General features: G+C 38.1%; 3 protein-coding genes and 1 long non-coding RNA gene across 7 annotated transcripts; 2 read left to right on the forward strand and 2 right to left on the reverse strand.

The window, feature by feature from the left end:
• Positions 1–1,332: 1,332 nt before the first annotated feature.
• On the reverse strand, positions 1,333–3,523 carry LOC125490262. The gene is made up of 4 exons (XR_007267578.1): positions 3,310–3,523; positions 2,952–3,147; positions 2,478–2,543; positions 1,333–2,084 (listed from the first exon to the last, which is right to left on the reverse strand). It is a non-coding gene; the product is annotated as an uncharacterized LOC125490262 (long non-coding RNA).
• A 3,166-nt stretch (positions 3,524–6,689) lies between these two features.
• Positions 6,690–10,710, forward strand: LOC105382755 (NAD(P)H-hydrate epimerase). Its single transcript, XM_048628913.1, has 5 exons — positions 6,690–6,757; positions 9,380–9,440; positions 9,546–9,772; positions 9,864–10,187; positions 10,365–10,710. Exons 2-5 carry the CDS (start codon positions 9,405–9,407, stop codon positions 10,594–10,596), a joined length of 819 nt encoding a protein of 272 aa, XP_048484870.1. The 5' UTR covers positions 6,690–6,757; positions 9,380–9,404; the 3' UTR covers positions 10,597–10,710.
• A 294-nt stretch (positions 10,711–11,004) lies between these two features.
• On the forward strand, positions 11,005–13,824 carry LOC105382745 (proliferating cell nuclear antigen). The gene is made up of 7 exons (XM_011552684.3): positions 11,005–11,164; positions 11,373–11,497; positions 11,600–11,706; positions 12,049–12,206; positions 12,464–12,580; positions 13,041–13,216; positions 13,531–13,824. The coding sequence occupies exons 2-7, from the start codon at positions 11,384–11,386 to the stop codon at positions 13,639–13,641; spliced, it is 783 nt and encodes a 260-aa protein (XP_011550986.1). The 5' UTR covers positions 11,005–11,164; positions 11,373–11,383; the 3' UTR covers positions 13,642–13,824.
• A 2,019-nt stretch (positions 13,825–15,843) lies between these two features.
• On the reverse strand, positions 15,844–21,673 carry LOC105396752 (zinc finger and BTB domain-containing protein 17). 4 transcript variants are annotated; one of them, XM_048628900.1, is made up of 10 exons: positions 21,575–21,673; positions 20,687–21,011; positions 20,128–20,413; positions 19,488–19,834; positions 19,140–19,327; positions 18,618–18,743; positions 18,111–18,222; positions 16,861–17,001; positions 16,413–16,626; positions 15,844–16,053 (listed from the first exon to the last, which is right to left on the reverse strand). In XM_048628900.1, exons 2-9 carry the CDS (start codon positions 20,976–20,978, stop codon positions 16,469–16,471), a joined length of 1,650 nt encoding a protein of 549 aa, XP_048484857.1. In that variant the 5' UTR covers positions 20,979–21,011; positions 21,575–21,673; the 3' UTR covers positions 15,844–16,053; positions 16,413–16,468. The 4 variants fall into 4 exon arrangements, with proteins under 4 accessions (XP_048484857.1, XP_048484856.1, XP_048484855.1 ...); XM_048628899.1 differs by having other exon boundaries at positions 21,531–21,607; XM_048628898.1 differs by lacking the exon at positions 21,575–21,673 and adding an exon at positions 21,425–21,568.
• Between the last annotated feature and the right edge of the window lie 1,272 nt (positions 21,674–22,945).

Consider the following 22,945-nt stretch of genomic DNA (forward strand, 5'->3'; position numbering starts at 1 on the left):
ACAAAAGTTTTTCGAAAATTATTAAAACTTAGTTAAACACTGTAAATTAATACTGTAATATATTGTAATTAACTTGTATATACTTGGTGTATAAAATGGAGGAGCCTCCGGGGGCTGGGTCCCCTGGGGGTGGAGATCGAGCTTCCCCGCCCAATCTGAAGAGGGGCCGGGACAATGATGAGGAAGAGTCTCTGCAATCCACAAGGGACTATTCCGACATGTACATACCCTATACAAAACCTAACTACAAGAGAGTGTTTCCAGACGTGAGTACCGGCAGCGGCAGCGGTGAGTACCTCGTATTTGTAGAAAGCACGAAGGCGGGCGAGCGGCTCGGGAACAAGAATCCCCTGATGTTGGCCACATTATTTCGGAATGAAATTAAAGGAGTCACAAACATAAAGCGAATCAACGCAAGCAAAATAGGAGTGACCTTCTCTCAGACAAACACTGCTAACAATTTTCTGAAAAACGAGAGTTTCCTTCAGAAATATGAAATGAAGGCGTTCATTCCAGCCAGGTCTGTGGAGAAAATCGGCGTTTTAAAATTTGTACCCACAAACATAAGCAATGAGGAACTTTTTAGGAAATTACAGTCGTCATTAGAAATAGTGGCAGTACGGCGCTTTACGCGCAAGGTAAATGGTGAAGTTAAGCCATTTAATTCTGTGAGTGTGACATTTTTGGCAAATTCGTTGCCCGAAGCTGTCTACCTGGACATCTTCAGGTTCCAGGTACATGAGTATGTAGCACCGTTGTTGCAGTGCTTCAAGTGCTTCAAATTCAATCACGGAGCTAAAATATGTAAGTCGGCTCAACGGTGCTCCATATGTGCCGGGGACCATCATTATTTAGAATGTAAGAATGAAGCTGTCAAATGTATCAACTGTAGCGGAGAGCACCTGGCCATTTCAAGGGACTGCCCCATAAAACAAACTAAAATTAATGAATTAAAAAATAAAACATACGCTTCGGCGATGAAAAAAAAACAAAAATGACAACATTTTTAAAAATTATGAGAAGGACTTTCCAGCACCACGTGCCAGAAATCATAACTATGCCTCTTCCATGAAAGCACCAGCAGCTGCAACACCAACAGCTAAAACAATACTTAAAACTAATGAAAATATAACGGAAAAGTCTAAGGTACACGAAAGGGAGACTATTGAGAATAAAAAAAAAACAATTTTAAGCAACGAAAATTTAATAAATGAAATTTTATCTAATGAAATTGTACTGAAGGGTATGATTGCCGCGTTGGTGGCCATTGGCAATGGTGGTAGGACGATAACAACAACAGTAATAAAAGAAATTTTAACAAAAACACTAAAAAATGAATAAAGATTTTATTAGAATATCACAATATAATATAGAGGGCGCTATGAACAAAAAACCATTGTTTATAAAATATTTATATGACAACGACATTGATATTTGTCTATTAAATGAGACCTGGCTTAGAGATAAAAATACTTTTAATATACCCAGCTACAACTTCGTCTACCAAAACGGTAAGGACGGACGATGTGGTGTAGGTATATTAGTAAAAAACCATTTAAAATATACAGTTTCTCCCACACCCTTTTATGAATTCTTGCAAACCACGGCTATAATCTTATCAACTAATGCTGGTAATCTGACATTATTATGCGCATACAGTCCACCTACTAATAACAACCAACGTAGGTTTCAAGGAAGAAGATTAAAGCAAATTTTAAATGATTTACCTAAACCTATTATGCTATCAGGCGACCTTAATGCACATCATGTTGCCTTTGGTTGCCTTTCCACTAACTCCAGAGGTAGTGAGATATACAATATTATAGATGTATACGACTTATGTATTATAAATACTGGAACTCCAACCACAGTAGGTAGCCCTAATAAAAATCCCTCAGCAATAGATATATCCTGCATAAGTCCATCCTTAGCTTCACTCTGCCACTGGAGAGTTCATGATGACTCCATGGGCAGCTATCACTTTCCCACTATTATTGATATACAGACTTCAGTACATAAATATGAAATAGGTAGTCCCATTGATCGTTTTGTGTACAGCAAAGCTGACTGGTTGAAGTTCTTATCTGAAACAGAACATAAATTGGGAGACTTAGTAATAAATCATTCTTGTCCTCTTGAAAGTTACAATGAATTTTGCAATAAATTAAACGAAATAAAAGAAATTTGTATACCTAAATTTAAGAAAACTACACAATTTATATTAAAAAAGCCTGTTCCCTGGTGGGATACTGAATATAGTGAGGCCGTCCAAAAAAGTAAAGAGGCCTTAAATTTGTACAGATCAAACTCTTCAATAGATTCTTACATTCAATATAAAAAACTAGACGCATTAAAAAAGAAATTACTAGCAGAAAAAAAGAAAAATGGATGGAGTAAGTTATGTGAGTCATTCAATAGATATACACCAGTCAGTACAATTTGGAATTATATAAGAAGATTTAAACGTGTAGCCTTACCCAAAACACCCAAAAATGATGAGTGGATCCCCTCTTTTCTGGATAAATATGCACCTCAATCTCCTCCTGAGAAACAAATAGATGAAGCTTCATTAAATAAATACTTTTATAGAAATAATTATGATAGTAATGATTTTCTCTCTCAGCCATTCTCCTTCAATGAGTTCTTAGCAGCAATAAAAACACGGAAAGATACTTCTCCTGGCCTAGATGATATTCCATACAAACTTATTCGCCACATGCACATAACTGCACAGAAAACTTTATTAAACATTTTTAATTTGCTTTGGATATCTAATTCTATCCCTGACACATGGAAAACACAATGTGTAATACCAATTTTAAAGCAAGATAAACCAGAAAACGATTTTAATTCCTACAGACCAATCGCACTTTCTTCATGCGTAGGTAAACTATTTGAATTTATGCTTAAAACAAGATTAGATCATTTTGTAGAAACAAATAAAATATTACCTGAACAACAATTTGGATTTCGAAAGGGGCGTAGTGCTGCAGAAAGTTTCACTTCTCTTGTAGAAGACATTAAGAATTCCTTTCATGGTCACTCAGCAACTGTTTGTGCATTTCTTGATGTCCAAGGTGCCTTCGATAATGTTAATCCATCTGTACTAATACAAATCCTGTCCGAAATAGGCATTCCAGGTCATATCTGTAAATGGATATTTAATTTTTTATATAACAGGACAATGTATGTCAAATTTAATAATAATATACATGGACCAGGACATGTGTACAAAGGGACAATGCAAGGGGCCACAATTTCCCCTCTCTTGTATAACATATATACCTCACAAATCAATAAATACTTAACCCTAACAAATGTAAAATTTTTGCAGTTTGCCGATGATTTGTTAATATACACTGTAAATAGAAATGTTAATATAGCTGTAAATAACTTAAATGATGCCCTTGAACAGGTCCATTCTTTCTATTTTGGAAAACTCAAGTTGAACATAAGTCCTAATAAAAGTGGAGTCATGCTATTTAGTAAAAAACATACCATATGTAACTCTAGAGTTATTTATAATAATAGGGAATATGCAAGTGGTTCAAATAAAGGTCAAATATTATTTATAATAAACTTTCTTGTTTCTTAACTACGACTCCATCATTATTTTTGATTATAATTTATTTTTGAGCAAGTAAATGAAGTTGAAAAGTACAAAAAACTTCGGTAAATTCTAACTTCCGAGAAACGTCACCCATTTTCTTAGGGCGGATGTGACGTCATAATTTTTTATATATCAATCTCAGAATAATAACTTCTTTGCGTTTGCGTATAGTTAAATAAATGTCAAGTGTAAACAAAGAAATGTTAATGTCACCGAGTATTTGTGATGCTCGTTGTGATCAGATAAGATGGATCACATAAAAATTCTTCCAATACGAGTAGATCCTAGCCTCCTATAACCTCTCCACTTCTTGTTTGATATGCTTGTTTGTTTGCAAAGTTTAGGACTTTTTATATATTTTTTTTGGTAGTGTATGGGCTGCCACTAGTTGTTCTATTGTAATGAGGCGTAAACAGCCATTCGCTAGTCAACGAGCCACTCAAATATGCTCCATATTGCAACACAATAAAATTAAATTTGTATTGTAAGTATTATGACATGAACATGACACAAGTTGCTCTTTCTACTTTTAGGTTATAATGGCAGTCGTTAGTATATTTCAAAAGTTGTTATTTTTTTCTAAATTAAGTTATGGAAGAATTCTCGTAATCAGAAGAACTGGACACATTAAATTTATTACGCAGTATGAACGAGTAAACTGTGGCCAGCTGCGGAAAAGGACAGCAAAGACTATTGAAAAGTCGAGAGCCGTGTGCCCAAATATTAGGGAATATGCATATATTTTTATACTCTTATTCGATAGTTTAGATAAGGGGGTTTAGACCTTTGAGATATGCACAATGGTTCCATTCAAGAGAGCCAGGTGCAGGTTCTTACACCCCCACAGATAATAGAATAGAATGACCCACTAACCCTAGTCTCTCTTACTGAGAACCAAAGTTACAGTAAGTACTTACATACAATACAAATATTACTTTATATTCATATTGCCATAATAGCGTAATATTGTGTACAAAGGTCCTCTGGTTTGCGCGCTCCCATTTCAAAAGAGCTACTAGCAGCTATTTACGAGCTCCCATTACAAAACAGCCACTGATCACACTTTATACACTTCCTTTTTCGTTTGTTACCATGACAACATTGGTTTGTTGAAAATACAAAAGTACTCTGTGATTACTTGAATAGGTAAAAAATCTATGCCGACTGACGGGACTCATTATTCTGAGCCGTGAAATTAAACGATTATGACGTCACGACAGCCCGCCATCCTGACGGGAATTTCAAAGTGGTCGTGATGGTTGTAATTTTTTAACTTTCTTTAAAATACCTTAAATTACTTATTTTGGCGTTGATTTTTTTTTTTACTATAATAAAGTGATGTAAAACTATCCAATAAAAGTATAAAAAAAAATTACGCATATTCCCTATTGTCCATTACCATGGTTAGAAGATAAGAAATTTTTAGGGATATGGTTGGATCAAAGACTAACATTTCAACCTCATATTAATTATATAATTAAAAATGCTTGTAAAGGACTGAATATATTGAAATCTCTTGCTGGAGTTCATTGGGGATCTGACCCAAAGATATTATCAATGTTATACAAAAGCATAGTTCGTAGTCACTTTGACTACAGCTCATTAGCTTATATGAATGCAAATATTACTACCTTAAAGAAATTGGATATCATACAAAATAAAGCATTAAGAATAATTTCTGGTGCTATGTGCTCCACCCCCATTAATGCTATGCAATGTGAAACCTGCATTCCCCCTCTGCATTTCAGAAGATTTCAAATAGCTGAACGCTTTTGCCTTAAGATAATAGCATCAGATAATAGTTGTGTCTTAAATAGAATTCTTCCAACTCAACATAATATTTCATTTAATAGCTTGGGCCCATATTTAAATAGATCTCAATTATTATTGGGTAATATCCCAGAATTACTTCGTACCATAATTCACTTAAAGTCTATTACTGTAAATATGTACAAAGACTCTTTATGGCCATTTTACAGACATGGCTATAATATTCATTTTAATAGTATTATTGTAAATAAACAAAATTTTAATAGTCAGGCTGAGCTACTGCAATTTTTAGATACTAATAACTTGTATTCTCTGTATACTGATGGGTCTAAGTCAGCAGATAGAGTAACATCAGCATTTTATGATCCTCAAAATAAATCTACCAAATGTTTTAAGTTGGACAGTAAATGTAGCATTTTTACAGCTGAAAGCTATGCCATTTATCAAGCTCTTTTGTATGTTAAAAATATTGTATTTAAAAACTTTATTATTTTCTCAGATTCCTTAAGTGTTTTAACTGCATTAAAAAATAATTGTTCTAAATATTCTGTAAATTATTTAGTAATTAATATTAAGAATGTAATTAACGATTTGTACAACACTGGTAAAACTATTGAGTTTGTATGGGTACCATCTCATAGAGGATTCACTGGAAATGAGATAGTTGACCAAGCAACCAGAAATGAACACAATGAAGATCACTCCACAGACCTAAAGATTCCTTTTACTGACTACCACTCTCAACTGAAGCACAAAATGAAATTACTGTGGCATGATTATTGGAAAGAGACGAGCAAAGAAAAGGGAAGATGGTATGCTGATATCCAAGGAAGCCCGCCCGCCCAACCTTGGTACCACCGCAATAAAACAGCTGACTGTCGGAAATTCATTACCACCATAAATAGAATGAGATTTGGCCATTGCCAGACCCGGACTCACCTGAAGAGATTAAACTTAGTTCAAGATTCGAAATGCACTTTTTGTGAAGAAGATAACGCTGATTTAAATCACATCGTATTTAACTGTCAAAGTTTTGGTGTTCACAGACTGATACTCGTGACTGAACTACAAAGTGTTTGTGATGATGATGAAGTACCTACACGCCTCCAAGATCTTTTGGCTGACCAGAAGTTTTATGCACCGCTATATAAATACATCATAAATACAATAAACAAACTGTGAAGTGAAGTGAACTAACAAGTGTTGGCTCAAAAGGACACGTATCCAGGGCCGTTAAACCTAATATAAAAAAAAAAAAAACGTGTTATTCTGAGGGCATCATTTTTTTTTGTCTGTGATCGTGTTATGACTTTTATTTTGTTCAATTTTGTTTTGATTATTTTTATCTCTACACTTTTTTGTCGTAAACTTGTAAAGTAGGGGAAAAGGGGTAGTAACTGGCCACTTAAGCACCTTGGCCACTTTACGTGTGTGCTCCATCTAAATGCATGATCTGATTTAGGTGATTTATATATCTAATGATTCACTAGATCCTGTTGATTGTTTTTTTGATCATTTTGATAATCAATAAGAACTATTTATTTAAATATCTTTATTTAAATGAAAACTATCACTTTTGTGTAGTAACTGGCCACAAATTTTAGTAACTGGCCCCCTTATTTTGCAGTAACTGGCCACCTAATATAATTAATTAAAATGACAAGTTTTAACCTTATAACTACTGCAAACATTATAAAAAACCTATTATAATTAATGTGTTATGACGTAGTATATGTGTTAACACTTAATAATGAGAAATACCTTATATTTCTTAACAAATAAACAGTTCATCGTCATCATTACGTCCCCACCTGCCGGGGCACGGGTTTCCTTCCAATGAAGGAAGGATTTTCCAACAAAATTTAATATAAAAACAAAAATACTTCTACAATTCAATACCCCTTCAATGTAATTAGTGTAACAACGTCACAATTCACATATTATTATGACAAAAATAAGTTTCTTATCTTTAAATCATCGCAAATCTTTATTAACAATCATATTGAATTATTTCAAGTTTATATTAAGTCAAATCCTTAAATCTTAGCTTCTTCTTGAACTAATTTTAAGATTGTATAAAATACAACTTGCTACATATAACGCACGGACACTGAGAGAGGACGAGAAGATGGTGTAACACGAGGTAGAGCTGGGCAAAAAATAAGGACATCTTAGGGCTATCGGAGAGCGGTGGTAGCTCAGTCGGGTAAGCGCCTGCTTCTCACGCCAGAGATGCGGGTTCGAATCCCGGTGCTGACATGTACCAATTTGTTCTTTTGACTTAAGTACAATGTATACCATCACTCTTACGGTGAAGGAAAACATCGTGAGGAAACCTGCATGTCTAGATTTTGCACATCTAGATATGTGATCCCACCAACCCGCAGTGGAATGCCAGCATGGTGGGAAATGGTCCAAGCTTAGAAAGGCAGTTTAGACCTTGGGGATATGCACAAAGGTTCCATTCGCATTGCCAGGTGCAGGCACTGACACCCCCACACAGAATAGAATAGAATAGGGCTATCGGAAACCCTTAGATACGATAGCCCTGAAGTCTGGCCACATCCTCTACCGTCGGGAGGGTAACCAACTGTCCCAAGGTGGCGTAGGATTTCTTGTCAACAAGACCCTTGTCAGCAACGTAGTGGAGATCAGTAGTGTGTCGAATCTGGTAGCTTACCTTGTACTTAAACTAAACGAGAGGGATTCCTTGAAGGTCGTACAGGTATATGCACCAATCTCGACACACTCTGACACAGAAGTCGAAGCAGTATAGTTACGAAAGTATCTCTAGGGCTATCAAGTGTACTGCTAAGACCCAATACACCATTGTGATGGGGGACTTCAACGCCAAAGTGGGAGTACAAGAATGCAAAGAATTGAGGGTAGGACCCCATGGCTTTAGTAGCAGAAATCGGAGAGGGCAAATTCTTGTTGACTTCCTCGAATGAGAAAGACCAGAATGATGAATTCTTTCTATGAGAAACATCCCCGGAGGAAGTGAACATGGTCAAGCCCCGATGGTGTAGGACGAAAAATGAAATCGACTTAATTATGACTGACAAGCGGCACATATTCAGAGATGCCTCAGTGATCAATAGATTTTAAACTCGGAGTGATCACCGACTCCTTGGAGGCACTCTGAATATCAACTTCAAGCTGGAGAGAAGACGACTGATGAAGCAGGCCCTTCGTCCGCGCTGCACCAAATTGAAGTTGGCATGGCAACACCAGCTTCCAAAGAGAACAACAGAGCCGATTCGAATCGCTGCTAACCACTACGGATATTGACGAGGCTACAGTCCAAATAGTGAAGACTGTTTGTGGGCTGGGTCACCATTATCTTGAAGAGATTTTAGCATATATCCTGAAACATAAAATAGTTCTCAGTAACTGGCCATGTAGTAACTGGCCACTAGAATACCTATGCCAGTTACTACTAAATATTGAACGATTTTTACAAAATTTATACCGCAGAAAATGCTATTTAAAACCAAGGTAATAAGCTGTATTTTAAGTAAATTTACTTGCAAGTAGCAAATTGGGGTAACTGGCATAGGGGGGCCAGTTACTAAAAATACTAGAAAACTGGAACCAGTAACTGGCCAAGTCGAAAAATGCAATAAAAAATCAAATTAAGGTTTAAATCAGTACAAATTATGATTGCTTGGCTCAAAATCTATCGTTGTCACTATTTAAAGTCACTCACAGAAGCTGAGGACAAAAAATATCGCCTCTCGAAATAATGTCTTCGCTTAACGTTTTCTTAGCGCACAACCATTTTATCAGACGCACTGTCGCCGACTGTCAGAAAATTGCGGGTATTTTGAAGACCAATCCTTCAAGCGGAATGAGTGTGAACTAAAATGAACGACAACTTACTAATGGTTAGTGTCAAGCCGTAACAGATGGCGTGCTGTCATCGTGTTTCTTATTTTAGGCGAATAAAAAGCTGTGTGGCCAGTTATTGGGGGTGGCCAATTTCACCAATGTTTACCCTAATTCTTATTTTTAGCTGAATGCTATGCTATTTTATAGACTAATCAGTAGCGCATTACTGGTAATTATGAACTCTGCTATAATTAAATAAGTATGGGTATTGTTATCGTTATAAACTCTTATCACATTTTACATGTTCCGTTCATAGTCCAATAAACTGTTTCAGCTACCTGTCGTAAAGGTTTTGAGTAGCAGTTCAGCAATGGCTTTGTCCAGCAATGTGGAGAAGCAGTGCCGAGGGATGAGCGGTATGACGAGGTACTTGAACCAGGCCGAGGCGGCGGCGCTCGATCAGGAACTGTTTACTGAGTACAAGTTCAGTGTTGACCAGCTCATGGAACTGGCGGGGTTGAGCGTCGCCACTGCTGTAGCGCAAGCATACCCACCAGCCTCGTAAGTAGTCATCAATATGACATTCTTGTAATTTATAAATACTTGCCTGTGCAGTTTATATTACCTACATGTATAATCATTTCTTTAACAGGTATTCATCAGCATTAATTGTATGCGGTCCCGGAAATAATGGAGGCGATGGACTAGTAGCTGCTAGACATATGGCCCTGTTTGGATACAAAGTAGCAGTACATTATCCAAAGCGAACCCCAAAGCCTCTGTACGAAAATCTCCTTGAACAGTGCTGTAAATTTGGCATTCACATTGTGGACAAACTGCCAGAACCTAATGAGTTAAAGAATGAATACCAGGTGTTGGTGGATGCACTGTTTGGTTTTAGTTTTAAGCCTCCTGTTAGAGAGGAATTGAAACCTGCACTGGATGCCTTAATTGATGGGGGACTCCCAGTTTGCAGGTTTGTTGAATCTATGTTATATTTCTCTGTGCCTATGTTTTTTTTTCTATAAGATACACTTGTAAAAATAAACTTTTCACTGCTATAATCCATAAGGGCTACTAAGTCTATGAATAAGGTTTGAAGCTATGCATCAAATCAGATTATAATAATAATTACTATTCATTATCTTTTCAGTGTGGACATCCCAAGTGGCTGGCATGTGGAGGATGGACCGAGTTCAGACCACTCTTTGAAGCCTGCTCTTCTTATTTCTTTATCAGCACCAAAACTATGTGCTAAAGATGAATATCTCAAAGGGGCTAAACATTACCTTGGAGGCAGATTTCTTCCTCCAGCTATTGTAAAGAAATACAATTTAACTTTACCTGAGTATCCTGCACAGGACCAAGTGGTGCAGCTGTGCTGAAATTAATATTGTAATTATGTATAGTTAATGGTTCTTAGGATTGTAATATATTCACTTACCTATTTGTAAAATGTGAAGTCTTAAAATAGAATAAAACTGTTATTTAAGATTTCAGGCAGTATTTATTTTGTGGGACTCAACTAATATAAGATAGACGCCATTTCCCTAACAAAAATGCATGAAAGCTATAGCTGCAATATACAGCTGTAAGTAAAGCTGTAGTTCGTCAATCTCAAGACAACAATTGTAGTCATAGAAAAACAGCGCAGCGCTAGCACCACCATGGCCCATTGGACAAATTTTATTAATAATGTGCCGCCCGACTCCGTATTCTAATGGACTCATTAATTCGAACACAGATAACCTTATAACCATTTTGACATGACAGACAGTTCGGCGAATCCGTTTTTAATTTGGCGCCTTTTTTCCCCGCTTGCCGCTTCGTGAATCGTGAACTATTTTGCTACTACTAGCAATAATCTTTAATTTACGAGGATTTACTCTTAATACGTGTATTTAAAAGTTTCCATTTGTGTGTCCTTTACTTTAGTGCCTTTAAACCTTAAATGTAAGTATTAATGAGCAACCAATTGATCGTTAGTTTGTAAAAAACTTTGTCGTCTCCTTTTTCTTTGTTTGATCTTGCGAAACCTCTTATTTAACCAACGAACTTTCTTGTTTAATCATAACAACAAAGTAAGCGTGGTGATATACTAAATTGCTTCAATCCTCATCATAAATAGCATTTAAATTAATAACCTATTTATAACTTGCAGAAACCGCAAACATGTTTGAGGCACGATTACTCCGAAGCTCAATCCTCAAGAAGGTGCTGGAAGCCATAAAAGATCTCCTCACACAAGCTACATTTGATTGTGATGACAATGGGATTCAACTTCAGGTAAATATTTTTAGGTTATAATGCTACAGCATTTATTATTTTCTTAACTCACAAGAGTCACAAGTGTAAACACTCGGTTAATGTTTGATGAAATATTTTCAGGCTATGGACAACTCTCACGTTTCCTTGGTATCCCTGACTCTTCGAGCTGATGGTTTTGACAAATATCGGTGTGACCGCAATATCTCCATGGGAATGAACTTGGGAAGGTAATTCATTAAAACATGCTATGATATCAACACACCTCACTGATCCCTTTAAGAGTATGTGTATTGCTGCACCAAATTCTTAACAAGGTGAAGGTGATAAAGCCAATCGAGTTATCACCCCCCCAGCTAATAGCAAAATTACTTATGAATATATTTTCTTAATATGCACTTGCTTTTTGTTCCCTTGTTATCTAGGTTGACTTGCAGAAAATTCGTTTAACATTAATTCCACCAGATTGAACATTATAAAATTTATTACATTAAATTGTGAAATAATTAAATAAATGATTTAACTTAACCTTTCCTAACAGTCAGTATTAACGTAACAATGAATAATTCCAGCATGTCCAAGATCCTGAAGTGTGCGGGTGACAAGGACACTGTGACCATGAAGGCGCAGGACAACGCCGACACCGTCACATTCGTGTTCGAGAGCCCCAACCAGGAGAAAGTGTCCGACTATGAGATGAAACTTATGAACTTAGATCTGGAGCATTTAGGTAAAAATATTTTTGAGGCTAAGGTCATTTTGTATAGGGTACTTGTGGCTGTGTAGAAAGCACATGATTGTGTATTGTAGGAATTTTAGAAAATTCTTCTCTCTGCTATCACTTTTCAGTATTTCTACTACAGTTTTTGCAATGATCAAAAATCATTGTAATGTTTATTTTTGATTCATGTTTTGCGATTGAAAATGTTATGCTCACATACATGAAAGTGTCAAGATTAAATCAGATTTTACTATTATGATTGGCAGGTATCCCTGAGACTGAATACAGCTGCACCATCCGGCTGCCGAGCGCCGAGTTCGCGCGGATCTGCCGTGACCTGTCACAGTTCGGTGAATCCATGGTCATCTCATGCACCAAAGAAGGTAAGTTTTTCATTTTAAGATAAAGCTGAAAAAGTACATACAATCCGTTAATAAAATACCTACACCATTGGCCATATTCCACTGTAAACATTAATCCCCTTATGCCTTATGGTGTTCAAATCCTAACTAATATTATAAATGCGAAAGTAACTGTGTCTGTCTGTCTGTCTGTTACTCTTTCACGCCAAAACTACTGAACGGATTTGAATGAAATTTGGTATACATATGGTCTAGACCCTGGGAAAGAACATAGGCTACTTTTTATCCCGGAATTCCCACGGGAAAACTTTTTAAGGCGAAGCGAAGCGCGCGGGAACAGCTAGTACACTATAAATATTAAAAGTATTATCACTTATTATGATATTGCTCTATGTCTGAACACATTATCACAAGAATATTTTTTTGGAGTCAGATCTTTTCAATTTTTTTTTATCTTAATTAAATTTTCCCCACCCCTCAGGAGTGAAGTTCTCAGCGACCGGCGACATCGGCTCCGCGAACGTGAAGCTGGCGCAGACTGCCTCTGTGGACAAGGAGGAGGAGGCGGTGGTCATTGAGATGGAGGAGCCCGTCACGCTCACCTTCGCCTGCCAGTACCTGAACTACTTCACTAAGGCCACGTCATTGAGCCCTCAGGTAAGGAGAATAAGGAGATGCACCTTTTTATCTGTTATTTGAGGTTCCTAGGTAATCGTCATTATAGACATAGGACTACCATTGCGGATACCTACTTTATTTGCCCACAATGGAAAGTAATATTATCTAGTTTGAACTTCCATTTAATTAAACGGCTTTATTTACATGTACCTAACATGGTATTTAATCAATATCCAGGTTTTTTTTTATTTGACTGGTATCGCAGTTCCAAAATAAATTTTTATATAATCTGACTGGTATCTTGTAGGTAGATGTTTCGTTCCAGCTTTGACTCATATTTCAATTTCTCACAGGTACAACTTTCCATGTCGGCTGATGTGCCGCTCGTGGTTGAATACCGCATCCAGGACATCGGCCACATCCGCTACTACTTGGCTCCCAAGATTGAAGAGGAAGATAGTTAAATAATCTGTTAATTTGTAAGTCATCAGCGCACATCCATCCTTGTATTCCATTTGTGGTTATGTTATGTTCCATTTTCTATGTTCATGTTTACATCTACAGTTTACACTGTGTATTACGATAAATTGTGATAATAGTGTTTGTTAATTAAGGCACAATAAACATATTTTTTATGATAAAGACAACTACTATTTTTGTACTTAAAATAGCTTCCCTGATAAACAAGCTTGATGCAGTAAAGTATACTATCCTTATTCCTACTCGTACCAATGATATCAATGATTCCTACTCGTACTTATGGAACGGCCGCCATTTTTATAATGTTTGTTTACCTGCGCGCTTAGACTAGCAGAAAGGAGTCAGTCACCCACTCACTCAGTAAAATTTCCCAACAAGAGGTATTCGTGTTTTATAAGTTTATTCTCCACGTTGGACATGCAGTATCTTAAAATAGTATCAATTTTATCTTAAAATTACAATAAAATATGACTTAGATTCTGAAATCAATACGGTAATTGGAATGAACATTGAATGAGCAACTTAAATACATTAATAATAGCAAATACGAGTAAGTGAATAATAAATATTCCTACTTGTAGGAAACATCAATGGTAACTTAAAATTACATTCTTCTTAAAAATTATGCACTCAAATATATTATATTCATACACTATATTCAATAAATGAAGTTACATGCGGCGGGATTAAGTAATAATTATACATATTATAAAGTACCACCTATCGTGGTGAGAAGTACTTTTTGTACCATATTTTAATAGGTAAGTCATAAAAGGTAAAAAACTAAATGAGATCAAGATCAATCATCAAATTATTCCCATAATGACTAGGTAATACAAATTTGAAATTATTACAATATAGAGTTAGTAAAATAAAATACTTAAAATCTAAATGAATTAAGGAGGGTGGAGAGACGAAGTGTTACAATTTTGAACCAAACGAGACGACCGACACCGCTACACGTCGAACGAAAGTTCAAATTAACAAGTAGAGCGTCGAAATGTTGGAAACTGGTTAGTGAGGGCATGTTCGTATTGGTTAGTACTAGTAATTATTCTGTGGTTAGGGCAAGCACGGATAGGTATTTAGTTCTCAAGGTCCTCCAGGCAAGACCATGCATGGTTCTTGATGATGTTGATGAGTTAGAGGATGCGGTTATACAAATAATGTAGTATGAAAATTGGTTAGTATTGATCACATATTAGGTTCGAATACTTTGAAGTGGGTTAGTTAGTTGTTGAGTTATATTATGTACTTACTTTAAGGTGGGTACTGACCAACGTTACGAGGTGTAATGTAACATTCGCATCGAGCGTGTTACGCATCGAGCATGTTACGCTGTGTTTTAAAATCAGCGTAACATGCTCGCCAAAACTCTGTGCTCCGCTTTCGCCGTCAGTTCACTCAAGATGGCCGACAGTGAGGACGCGTTGGTATCTTTGATTCTAATTAATTATTGTTTCATCCAAATTAAGAAGTAAAAACGTTACTGGACATCAAACTTATTTAAAAACAGAGGCATATGTGGTGGTTTGTCATTGATAGCATTCTTTCTTGAGTTTGTTATAATGCTCTGGATGAGATGGGTTCCACAAGACTTCCTCTTCTCTGTATTTTTCTATAAAATACAGAGTTTTTTCTCTGTCCCACTCCATAAATAAATCCGACAGAAACGGCGTGTGATTACTCGCAACGCGCGTGCGCTCGGGACGACTTGCAAGTGCGTACTGACCGAACCGCGTAACGCTCAAAGGATTCGCCAAAAAACCGACAGCCGGGTGGAGCACTCAAAGCGAGCAACGAACGGCTCGTTGCTCGCTGGTTTCCCCGTAACACGACGTACTGACTGCACGAATGCTCGCTGTGTAACATGTTACATTACAACTCGTAACGTTGGTCAGTACCCACCTTTAGAGTAAAATACACAAGTAACACGGTAGTCTGATGTGAGTCACTAAAATAGTATCTGAATTTTACTACTCCAGTGAAAAATCTTACCATCTATACTTCAAAATCTTTCTACAATTTCCTTTCAGCATGAGTCAGCCAGCGGCCAAAACATTTAATTTTTATCCATAACTGTATATATCATTTTCCAATTGTATGAGTATGGCTCATCGTTGAATAGAAAAAAAACGCCTCATGGAGGAACCAGGAACCATTTTGAAGAGTGTACCTATTACTTAGCCCACAAGAGAACCCACAATAACAACAGACTTCTTTCTTTACCAATAACCAATACGAACATCCCCGCCTAGCCTCTAGCAGGCCCGCGTAGCGAGCGCCGCGCCGCTCATTGCTTCCACTTCTTGGCCGAGAACAGAACCGCCCGCTGCTTCAGGAACAGCGAGTAGCTCTGCTTGCGCGGCGACACGTCGGTCGGGGCAGGCGCATGCCTAGGGAATATAAAAACATATTTAATAATTAATTATGACAACTAGTAACAGAGCAGGTCAAACAAATGGACCTTCTGGTTATGAGCCTTATAGTTATCAGCCTTCTTAATCCTGGACCTATGTACTTTCATCATGTAAGAAAGAACGTCTGTCTTGGGGAATAAATTATAAGTTGAATAGAAATCGACTGATGATGTGCTGAACAAAATAATAATTTTGACTGAAATGTGTCTAATTGGCTACAATAGATTAAATTTTAAGATGTTGGTAAGAAGGTAGCACCTCCGAAAATCCTACCGTTATTGCTATATTTCGTACGCTAGCTATCAAATGGGTATCAGGGCTACATAGAGACTGACCTGTGTCCCCGTCCGCGGCGGCCGCGCCGGCGCCCCCGCCCCACCCCCCCGCGCCCTCACGCCTCCCGCTTCACCTCCGACGGGCCCGGCTCCTCGTCGTCGTCCAGCTGCGTGGGGCTGATCATCTGGTCGTGCAGCGTGCGCAGGTGCCGGAGCAGGTTCGACTTCACGTTGAAGCCCTTGTTGCAGAGGCCGCACACGAATGGGCGCTCGCCTGGGGGTTGTTGGTTGGGGGCTAAGTTTAGGTTTGATAAAAGTGATAACGTGTTAAATATTATATTAATTATTCAAAGATTATTCGTGTGTTATTGACAGATGATTCAATAGAAAGGGATTACATACAGAAGGGTCTTTCAAAGGCGGTAGAGTTATATGATAGAACCTTTAAGCAATACTTTTGATGCGAGACCTCTATTAACTTATAACGAATACACAATATTCAACTGACCTGTGTGCGTCCTCAAGTGTATAAGCATGGAGGCGTGCGACGGGAACAGTTTCTTGCATTGTATGCAAGTCTTGTTTTGCACGCCCTCTGTGAAACGATTGTGACGTTTTGGTGGGGCACTGTTGTTTGATAAGGCCAATTCTAGACAACCGAAACCGAGCGTCATTTTAGAATCAAGTTCAAAATGCAATTCAAAGTGACAATGCTTTGTTTTAGTTTTCTCCCGGTTATTTACTAAGTGCATGGTACAGAAGTTAAGGCATTGTGCTCATATACCTAAGTTTGGCCAGAGGTAAACACAAACAAAGCATTAGGGATTTAAAATTTTCCTAACGAACATAACTGAAGTGATTATCATGGTTGAAGCGTGTTGTGTTAAAAAATACAAAAATAAAATGCAGGTGAAACTCATTAGAATAGGTAGTAAATAGTGTCGAAGCAGTTGTTTTTTACGCGGGCAAAATCATTTTGATTCATAATAAAGTAATTGAGATTTGAAATGTTTCAGATTGTCGAGAATTAGCCACATACATAACAATCAATGTTCAGCTATGTCGTTACTGATTAGAATTACACATTAGACTACATTACACTAAAATTAAATCATAGTTATCTACGTACATAAAACACATTCAAGTCCGACAAGCACCAATTGTTTATATAATATATTTTAGAGAAGAAACAATTAAAACAAAACAAAGTGTAATTCAAAGCTTTATCAGAATTTTATAACACTGAACACCCTGTAAGTAGTCTTTTTCTAAGCTGGAGTCGTAGCTAAGTCATTTTATTAGCAGTAAAGCACATCACATAATGTTGGTGCTTATCGTTCTTCGAAGAATATCAATTTAAATATGTAGTAGATTAGACAAACAGTAAGATGCATTCATTCAGAACAAATATGCTAGTATTTTTTTCAGTTACTCTTGTCATTCAACAAATTTCTGGATAAATCTAGTTTTTTTAATATTCTTGACCTATCCTCAGCCAACAGTCATGCACTGGACATAATATAGGCCCCTCCTAATGGCACAGTAAATTACTTAACAAAGAACATTATGTAGCTAATAATAACTTAATTCACAGGTTGTTGCAAAAGTGATATAGTAAACCCAAATACACTCCGTATTTTATTTTTATTTTCCAAAAGTTGCTATTTACAAACAGCCTCTTAGTAACCCCGTATAGTATACCACTTCTACAATACCCTGTATACACAATTATATAAACAATCAGCGTCATGTACTGACCTGACTCGGTGTGCGTGTTCTGTATGTGGCGCACCCACTCGGCGGGGTTGGGGAAGTGCTTCTGGCAGAGGTCGCACTTGAGCAGCGCCATCGTCTCCTCTGTGTCGTCACTCTGAAAGTGGATAAGTTGGTTAGTATGTAAGGTAAACTCTTATGGATTGTTGTTGTGGTATACGTAATCCTTTTATGAATAATATTAAAGTGAGGTTGGCTTACAAGTCGAATGGCAGCTATTAGTGTTTTTTTACTGGACTATTTTTTAATTTATCTATAATGGTTTCTATAAGAAATTTTTGAAAAGTATGACCGCCGAAATCCGACAAGGCAGCCAGACTGAGGCAGTCACAATAGCTGCGCAGCCATTTAACAGTCAGCGTCGACCGACTAATAGTAACGTGTTATTTTTTGGACACCAGATACATCAGCTATTACACAGTGCGAACGGACAGAAAGTTGTGGCTGTCAAGTACTACTCGTAGTATAGCTATGTATAAGTTTATAACTCACATCGGAGCGGTGCTTCCGCTTGCGCGCGTGGCGGGTGTCGCTGGCGTGTCCCTCCACGTGGCGCACCCACGCCGCCGGCACCGTGAACACCTCCGCGCACAGCTCGCACGCCAGCGGACTGTACATCTGTTAACACAACATCATGTTATGTAAAGATAGAGAAATAATTATAAGAAACACTGGCAACAACAAAAAATACAGGAAACATAAGAGGCTGCTTTGGAGCTTCGAAAAGGCACCAGTATGTGCTGTAAATAAAATATGTGCTGAAAATAAGGCCACAGCGCTGGTTATCAGCTGAGCCTTACATTAAGAGAGGATTCAGAACGCGTTCTTCCCGCAATAGATCAATCGTGTCGCACTTTCATTATGCGTTGCAGAGAGTGGATTGGAGAGCAGTATTGGATGAAAGGAGACGAAGGTTCAGAGAAAGCTCACGAAGTTCATTACCAGTTGATCAACCTCATTTCTATGCAAGAGTCTAGCCTAAGTCATGAACAAAGAATAAAACAAAGTACTCACCAGACTCTCTTCCTCAATATCCACTTCATCAGCGGGCTCGGACTTCATGTTGATCTCGGCCTGGAACATCTCAGCGATGGACCGCTCTTCCTCTTCTATGCTGCTGGCGTCCCAGTCCGGCTCTTCCTTCACTGTCACCTCTGTTGTCGCGTCTACATTGATGATTGTACTCTTTGTTGTTGGTTTCTCTGTAAAGTTGTAATAATACATTTATGATTATACAAGTGCTGACAAGGACAAGGGCAAAAGATTCAAAAGAAAAATAAGTGTACTTTTAATTAAGATTTTGATTAAATTATATCAATGAACAAAAAAAGCAATGTCTAAATAAGATAAAATCCAACTTACTTGCAGAGCCATTGCTTGAACTTGAATCTTGAACCTCCTCAGATTCTTTTTCTTTACTCTCCTCATCGTTGTTTGTTTCAGTCCTTTGTTTTTTTCCATATTTCCTTTCAGCAGCCTGTCTCCTCAGCACCCTGGGCGTGGTCTCTACTGGAGACTCCCTGTCCGGTGATGGAGTTGCAATCACCTGGACTGTTGGGGCCGGGGCGGGGGCCGGGGTGGCCTCAGGAGTTGGGGCTGGTGCCACAAGGATAGTCTGCCCTTTAGGAGCCCCTGGTCTGAGAGCTGTCTGACCACCACCTTCAGTTGTCTTGATGAAGACCAGCTTTGGTGGCCCAATGAACATTGGCCTGAAAATTATTATTTAAAATTAATAAAATCTTAAAAGTTTTTTTTTCAATTCTTTATCATAAGTTACACACCATAATACCTATATTATTATGTTGCTATCCCATATCTAATGATGCTAAAAATGTTGCAGTAGAATCTTTAAGTTGAAGCTAGATAAGTTCAACTTAGAGAACCAAAAGAAGTTAGACATCTATTGATGTTTTAGAGGGGATGCACTGTATTAGAAACAACAATAATTTGTTTAATAAACTACAAATAATAATATGACTCTACAATAAAAAAATGACTCTACCTGCCAGTCCCGCTCTGTGGCTGCAGCGGGTTGAAAGCTTTGAGCAGCTTGTCATCTTTTTTGACTGCAATTTTCTGTTGTACTTGAACTTGCACTGGCTCTTCGGGTTTCTTGGGCGGGGGCTGCTTGTTGAGGCTGGTGGTGGCTTGTTGCTGCTGCGGCTGCTTCTCCGCGGGAGTGGAGTCTCCGCCCGCCTCGTCTGTCTGCCTCCACAAGCCACGGATTTTAAGTACCTCTCCAGCTTTCAGGACAGTGTCTAACACTTCATTTGAAACTGTGGTTTCACCTGAAATAGTAATGTAGAGTTAAATATTTAAAGGCAGGAATCCCTCTTATCCAGGCTTACACACAAGTTTAATCAACTAAGATTAGATAAGAACAAGTTTAGGAAATAGGGTATAGAAACTATAAACTTTACTTGAACAAAAACTTAAAAGAACTTGTTGCTAAAACTAATAAAAAATCATCTACAACAAAGAGCCAGTCATATTGAGAAGTATGAAACACCTATTCCAACAACAAAAGTGTCCCTAACTCAATACAAACAACAACAACATACCTTTATACATATACTCGACTAGGATCTTGAGCGCCTTGGTGGAGATCTCGGACGGCAGCACGACGTAGAGCATGCCGCCCATGCGCGTGACGGAGCGCTGCCCCTCGAACAGCGAGCTCAGGTACACGCTGCACGAGCTCAGGATGAACTTGTGCGCCGGGATCTGCGAGCCGTCGATGGTGCACAGCACCACGTCCGTGAACCGCTCCGAGCGCAGCAGCGCCGCCACCGACCCGTTGAGATGGGAGCTGTGCGAGTGCCATTTCAACTGATACGTGTCCGTCGAAGTCATTTTGGCTCACTCTTTATTCCCACATTGTTTACGCTGTAATTAATTGAGTAGTTTCATTTTGATTTCGAAGCCGAAAGCACAACAAACACTGCATCAAAACAAACACCAAACAAAAGTTGCCGCTGCCGGCGCGCAGCTTGCGAAAAACTTTTTTTCGTTTGACAGACCGATCGATAAATATCAAAGTAGTGACTTTTTATGTAAATTATTTAAAATAATCGGAAATTAAAATATATTCTAATATAAACTTAAATATTTATAAAAAAAAACTTTATATATAATCTTTTCTATTTAATCTTTTTTATGTTAAATTGAATTTTTACAATTAATTAGTCCTTAATTTTATTGTAAAAAAAAAGTTTATTTTTTTTCGTCAAACGGTAATTATGCCAGTATCAAATATATACTTTGAAAAATATATGTATAATTTATTAGTGAAAATTTACCTTCAAACGAACTGCAGTAGTCTAATTTAAAACTCTAACTTTATGATTAATACAAATATTATAGATAAACATTATAAATATGAACCCAATTAAGTATGTGAATCACCTATAAACTTATTTGAATTCTACCAAAATATTGCGCGCACCCACCGCGTGTGATCTTCCAGTTCGGTGTGCGGCGGCTGCGTCTACAAAAATCGATATGTATGTTATTGATTTAACGCGTGAAATGGCGTTGCGCGTTTATCTCATCGATCCATGCCGGCGTCGGTAGCGGCGCGCGCCTGCGCCCTCTACCGGAGGGGTGCAGGACGGTCGCCGACGAGCTCAAGCGGCGGCGCGGCGCCTCACCCACCCTGTGTTCACGCGCAAATTGCGGCTCACCCTTGCTTTTTTACCTTGTCCTATATAGATTCATAATACTTATGTATGCAGGAACTCACACATAAAAAGAATAGTGATCTAACTAGATGAAGTAAGTTTGAATAATTATACGATAGATGGGAATGGAACTTTATGGGACCCCGCGATTTTCATAAAGACCAACAGTCAAGGTCGGCGCAACGACATAAATAGCTTTCCTCGAAATCAGTATGCGCCTAACTCAACATACGTTGGATTTGAGGTTGAAAAAGTTATTGAAGAGTAACCAGCTTACAGCGGTGAAATTCATAATAAGTAGTAGGTATTATATTTCCATAAAAAATCGGAATAGGTTTATAATAATGTAAGTATCTGATTACTACTTACTTACTCCGCTTGCTCAGCGACCCGAAGTGTTTCTTGGCCTCATCTTCCAAGAAGAACGAACATTTGAGTTCTTTTGTGGGGGAATCCATTTTATACAAGGTGTTCAAAAAGGGTATACTAAGCCGAAAGGGGGTGACTCAGGGCGTCATTCTGAACAACTTTTGGCAAACGCAACGTGGGACGCCCTCCTGCCCGCTGGATGTCAATCGACCTTAGGCGGGTAGCCGGTAGTGGACAGTTGTGGTTTGATGAGGAAGGCTGAGGACCGAGTGTTGTGGCGTTCCTTGGGAGAGGCCTATGTCTAGCAGTGGATGATTTATTGGCTGATGATGATGATGATTACTCTCATTACTTGAGAAGAATTATGTTGCTGATTAGGTACGTACTAAACGTCGATCACCACATAGTGTGACATTTAATGCATGCATTTCCATGCTACTGGGTTCGATTTCCAACCGGGTCAAAGTTAAAAACAGATTTCCGGCCTTGCATGTGCTCGAAACTGCCAATAGGCTCACCTCCAAAAATTAAGTAAGTACTCAATAGCATTGCAGAAGTGAGTGACAAGTGACAATGCAACAAGTCCCCAACATAAAAAAGCATAAACATGAAATAAGCTCCTGGAAACGGTGAGTGGCTATCGCTACGCACTACGAGTATTATGACTTGCTTGTCTATGTATAAACAAAGCACGGAGCAGGGGTACGCTGTCCGCGTCGTTTTGTGGGGTGAAGTGGGAAATCAATAACATCTGCGCACGCGATCACAGCG

Source organism: Plutella xylostella, chromosome 22 (genome assembly GCF_932276165.1).
Source record: "Plutella xylostella chromosome 22, ilPluXylo3.1, whole genome shotgun sequence".
Classification (NCBI taxonomy): Eukaryota; Metazoa; Arthropoda; class Insecta; order Lepidoptera; family Plutellidae; genus Plutella; species Plutella xylostella.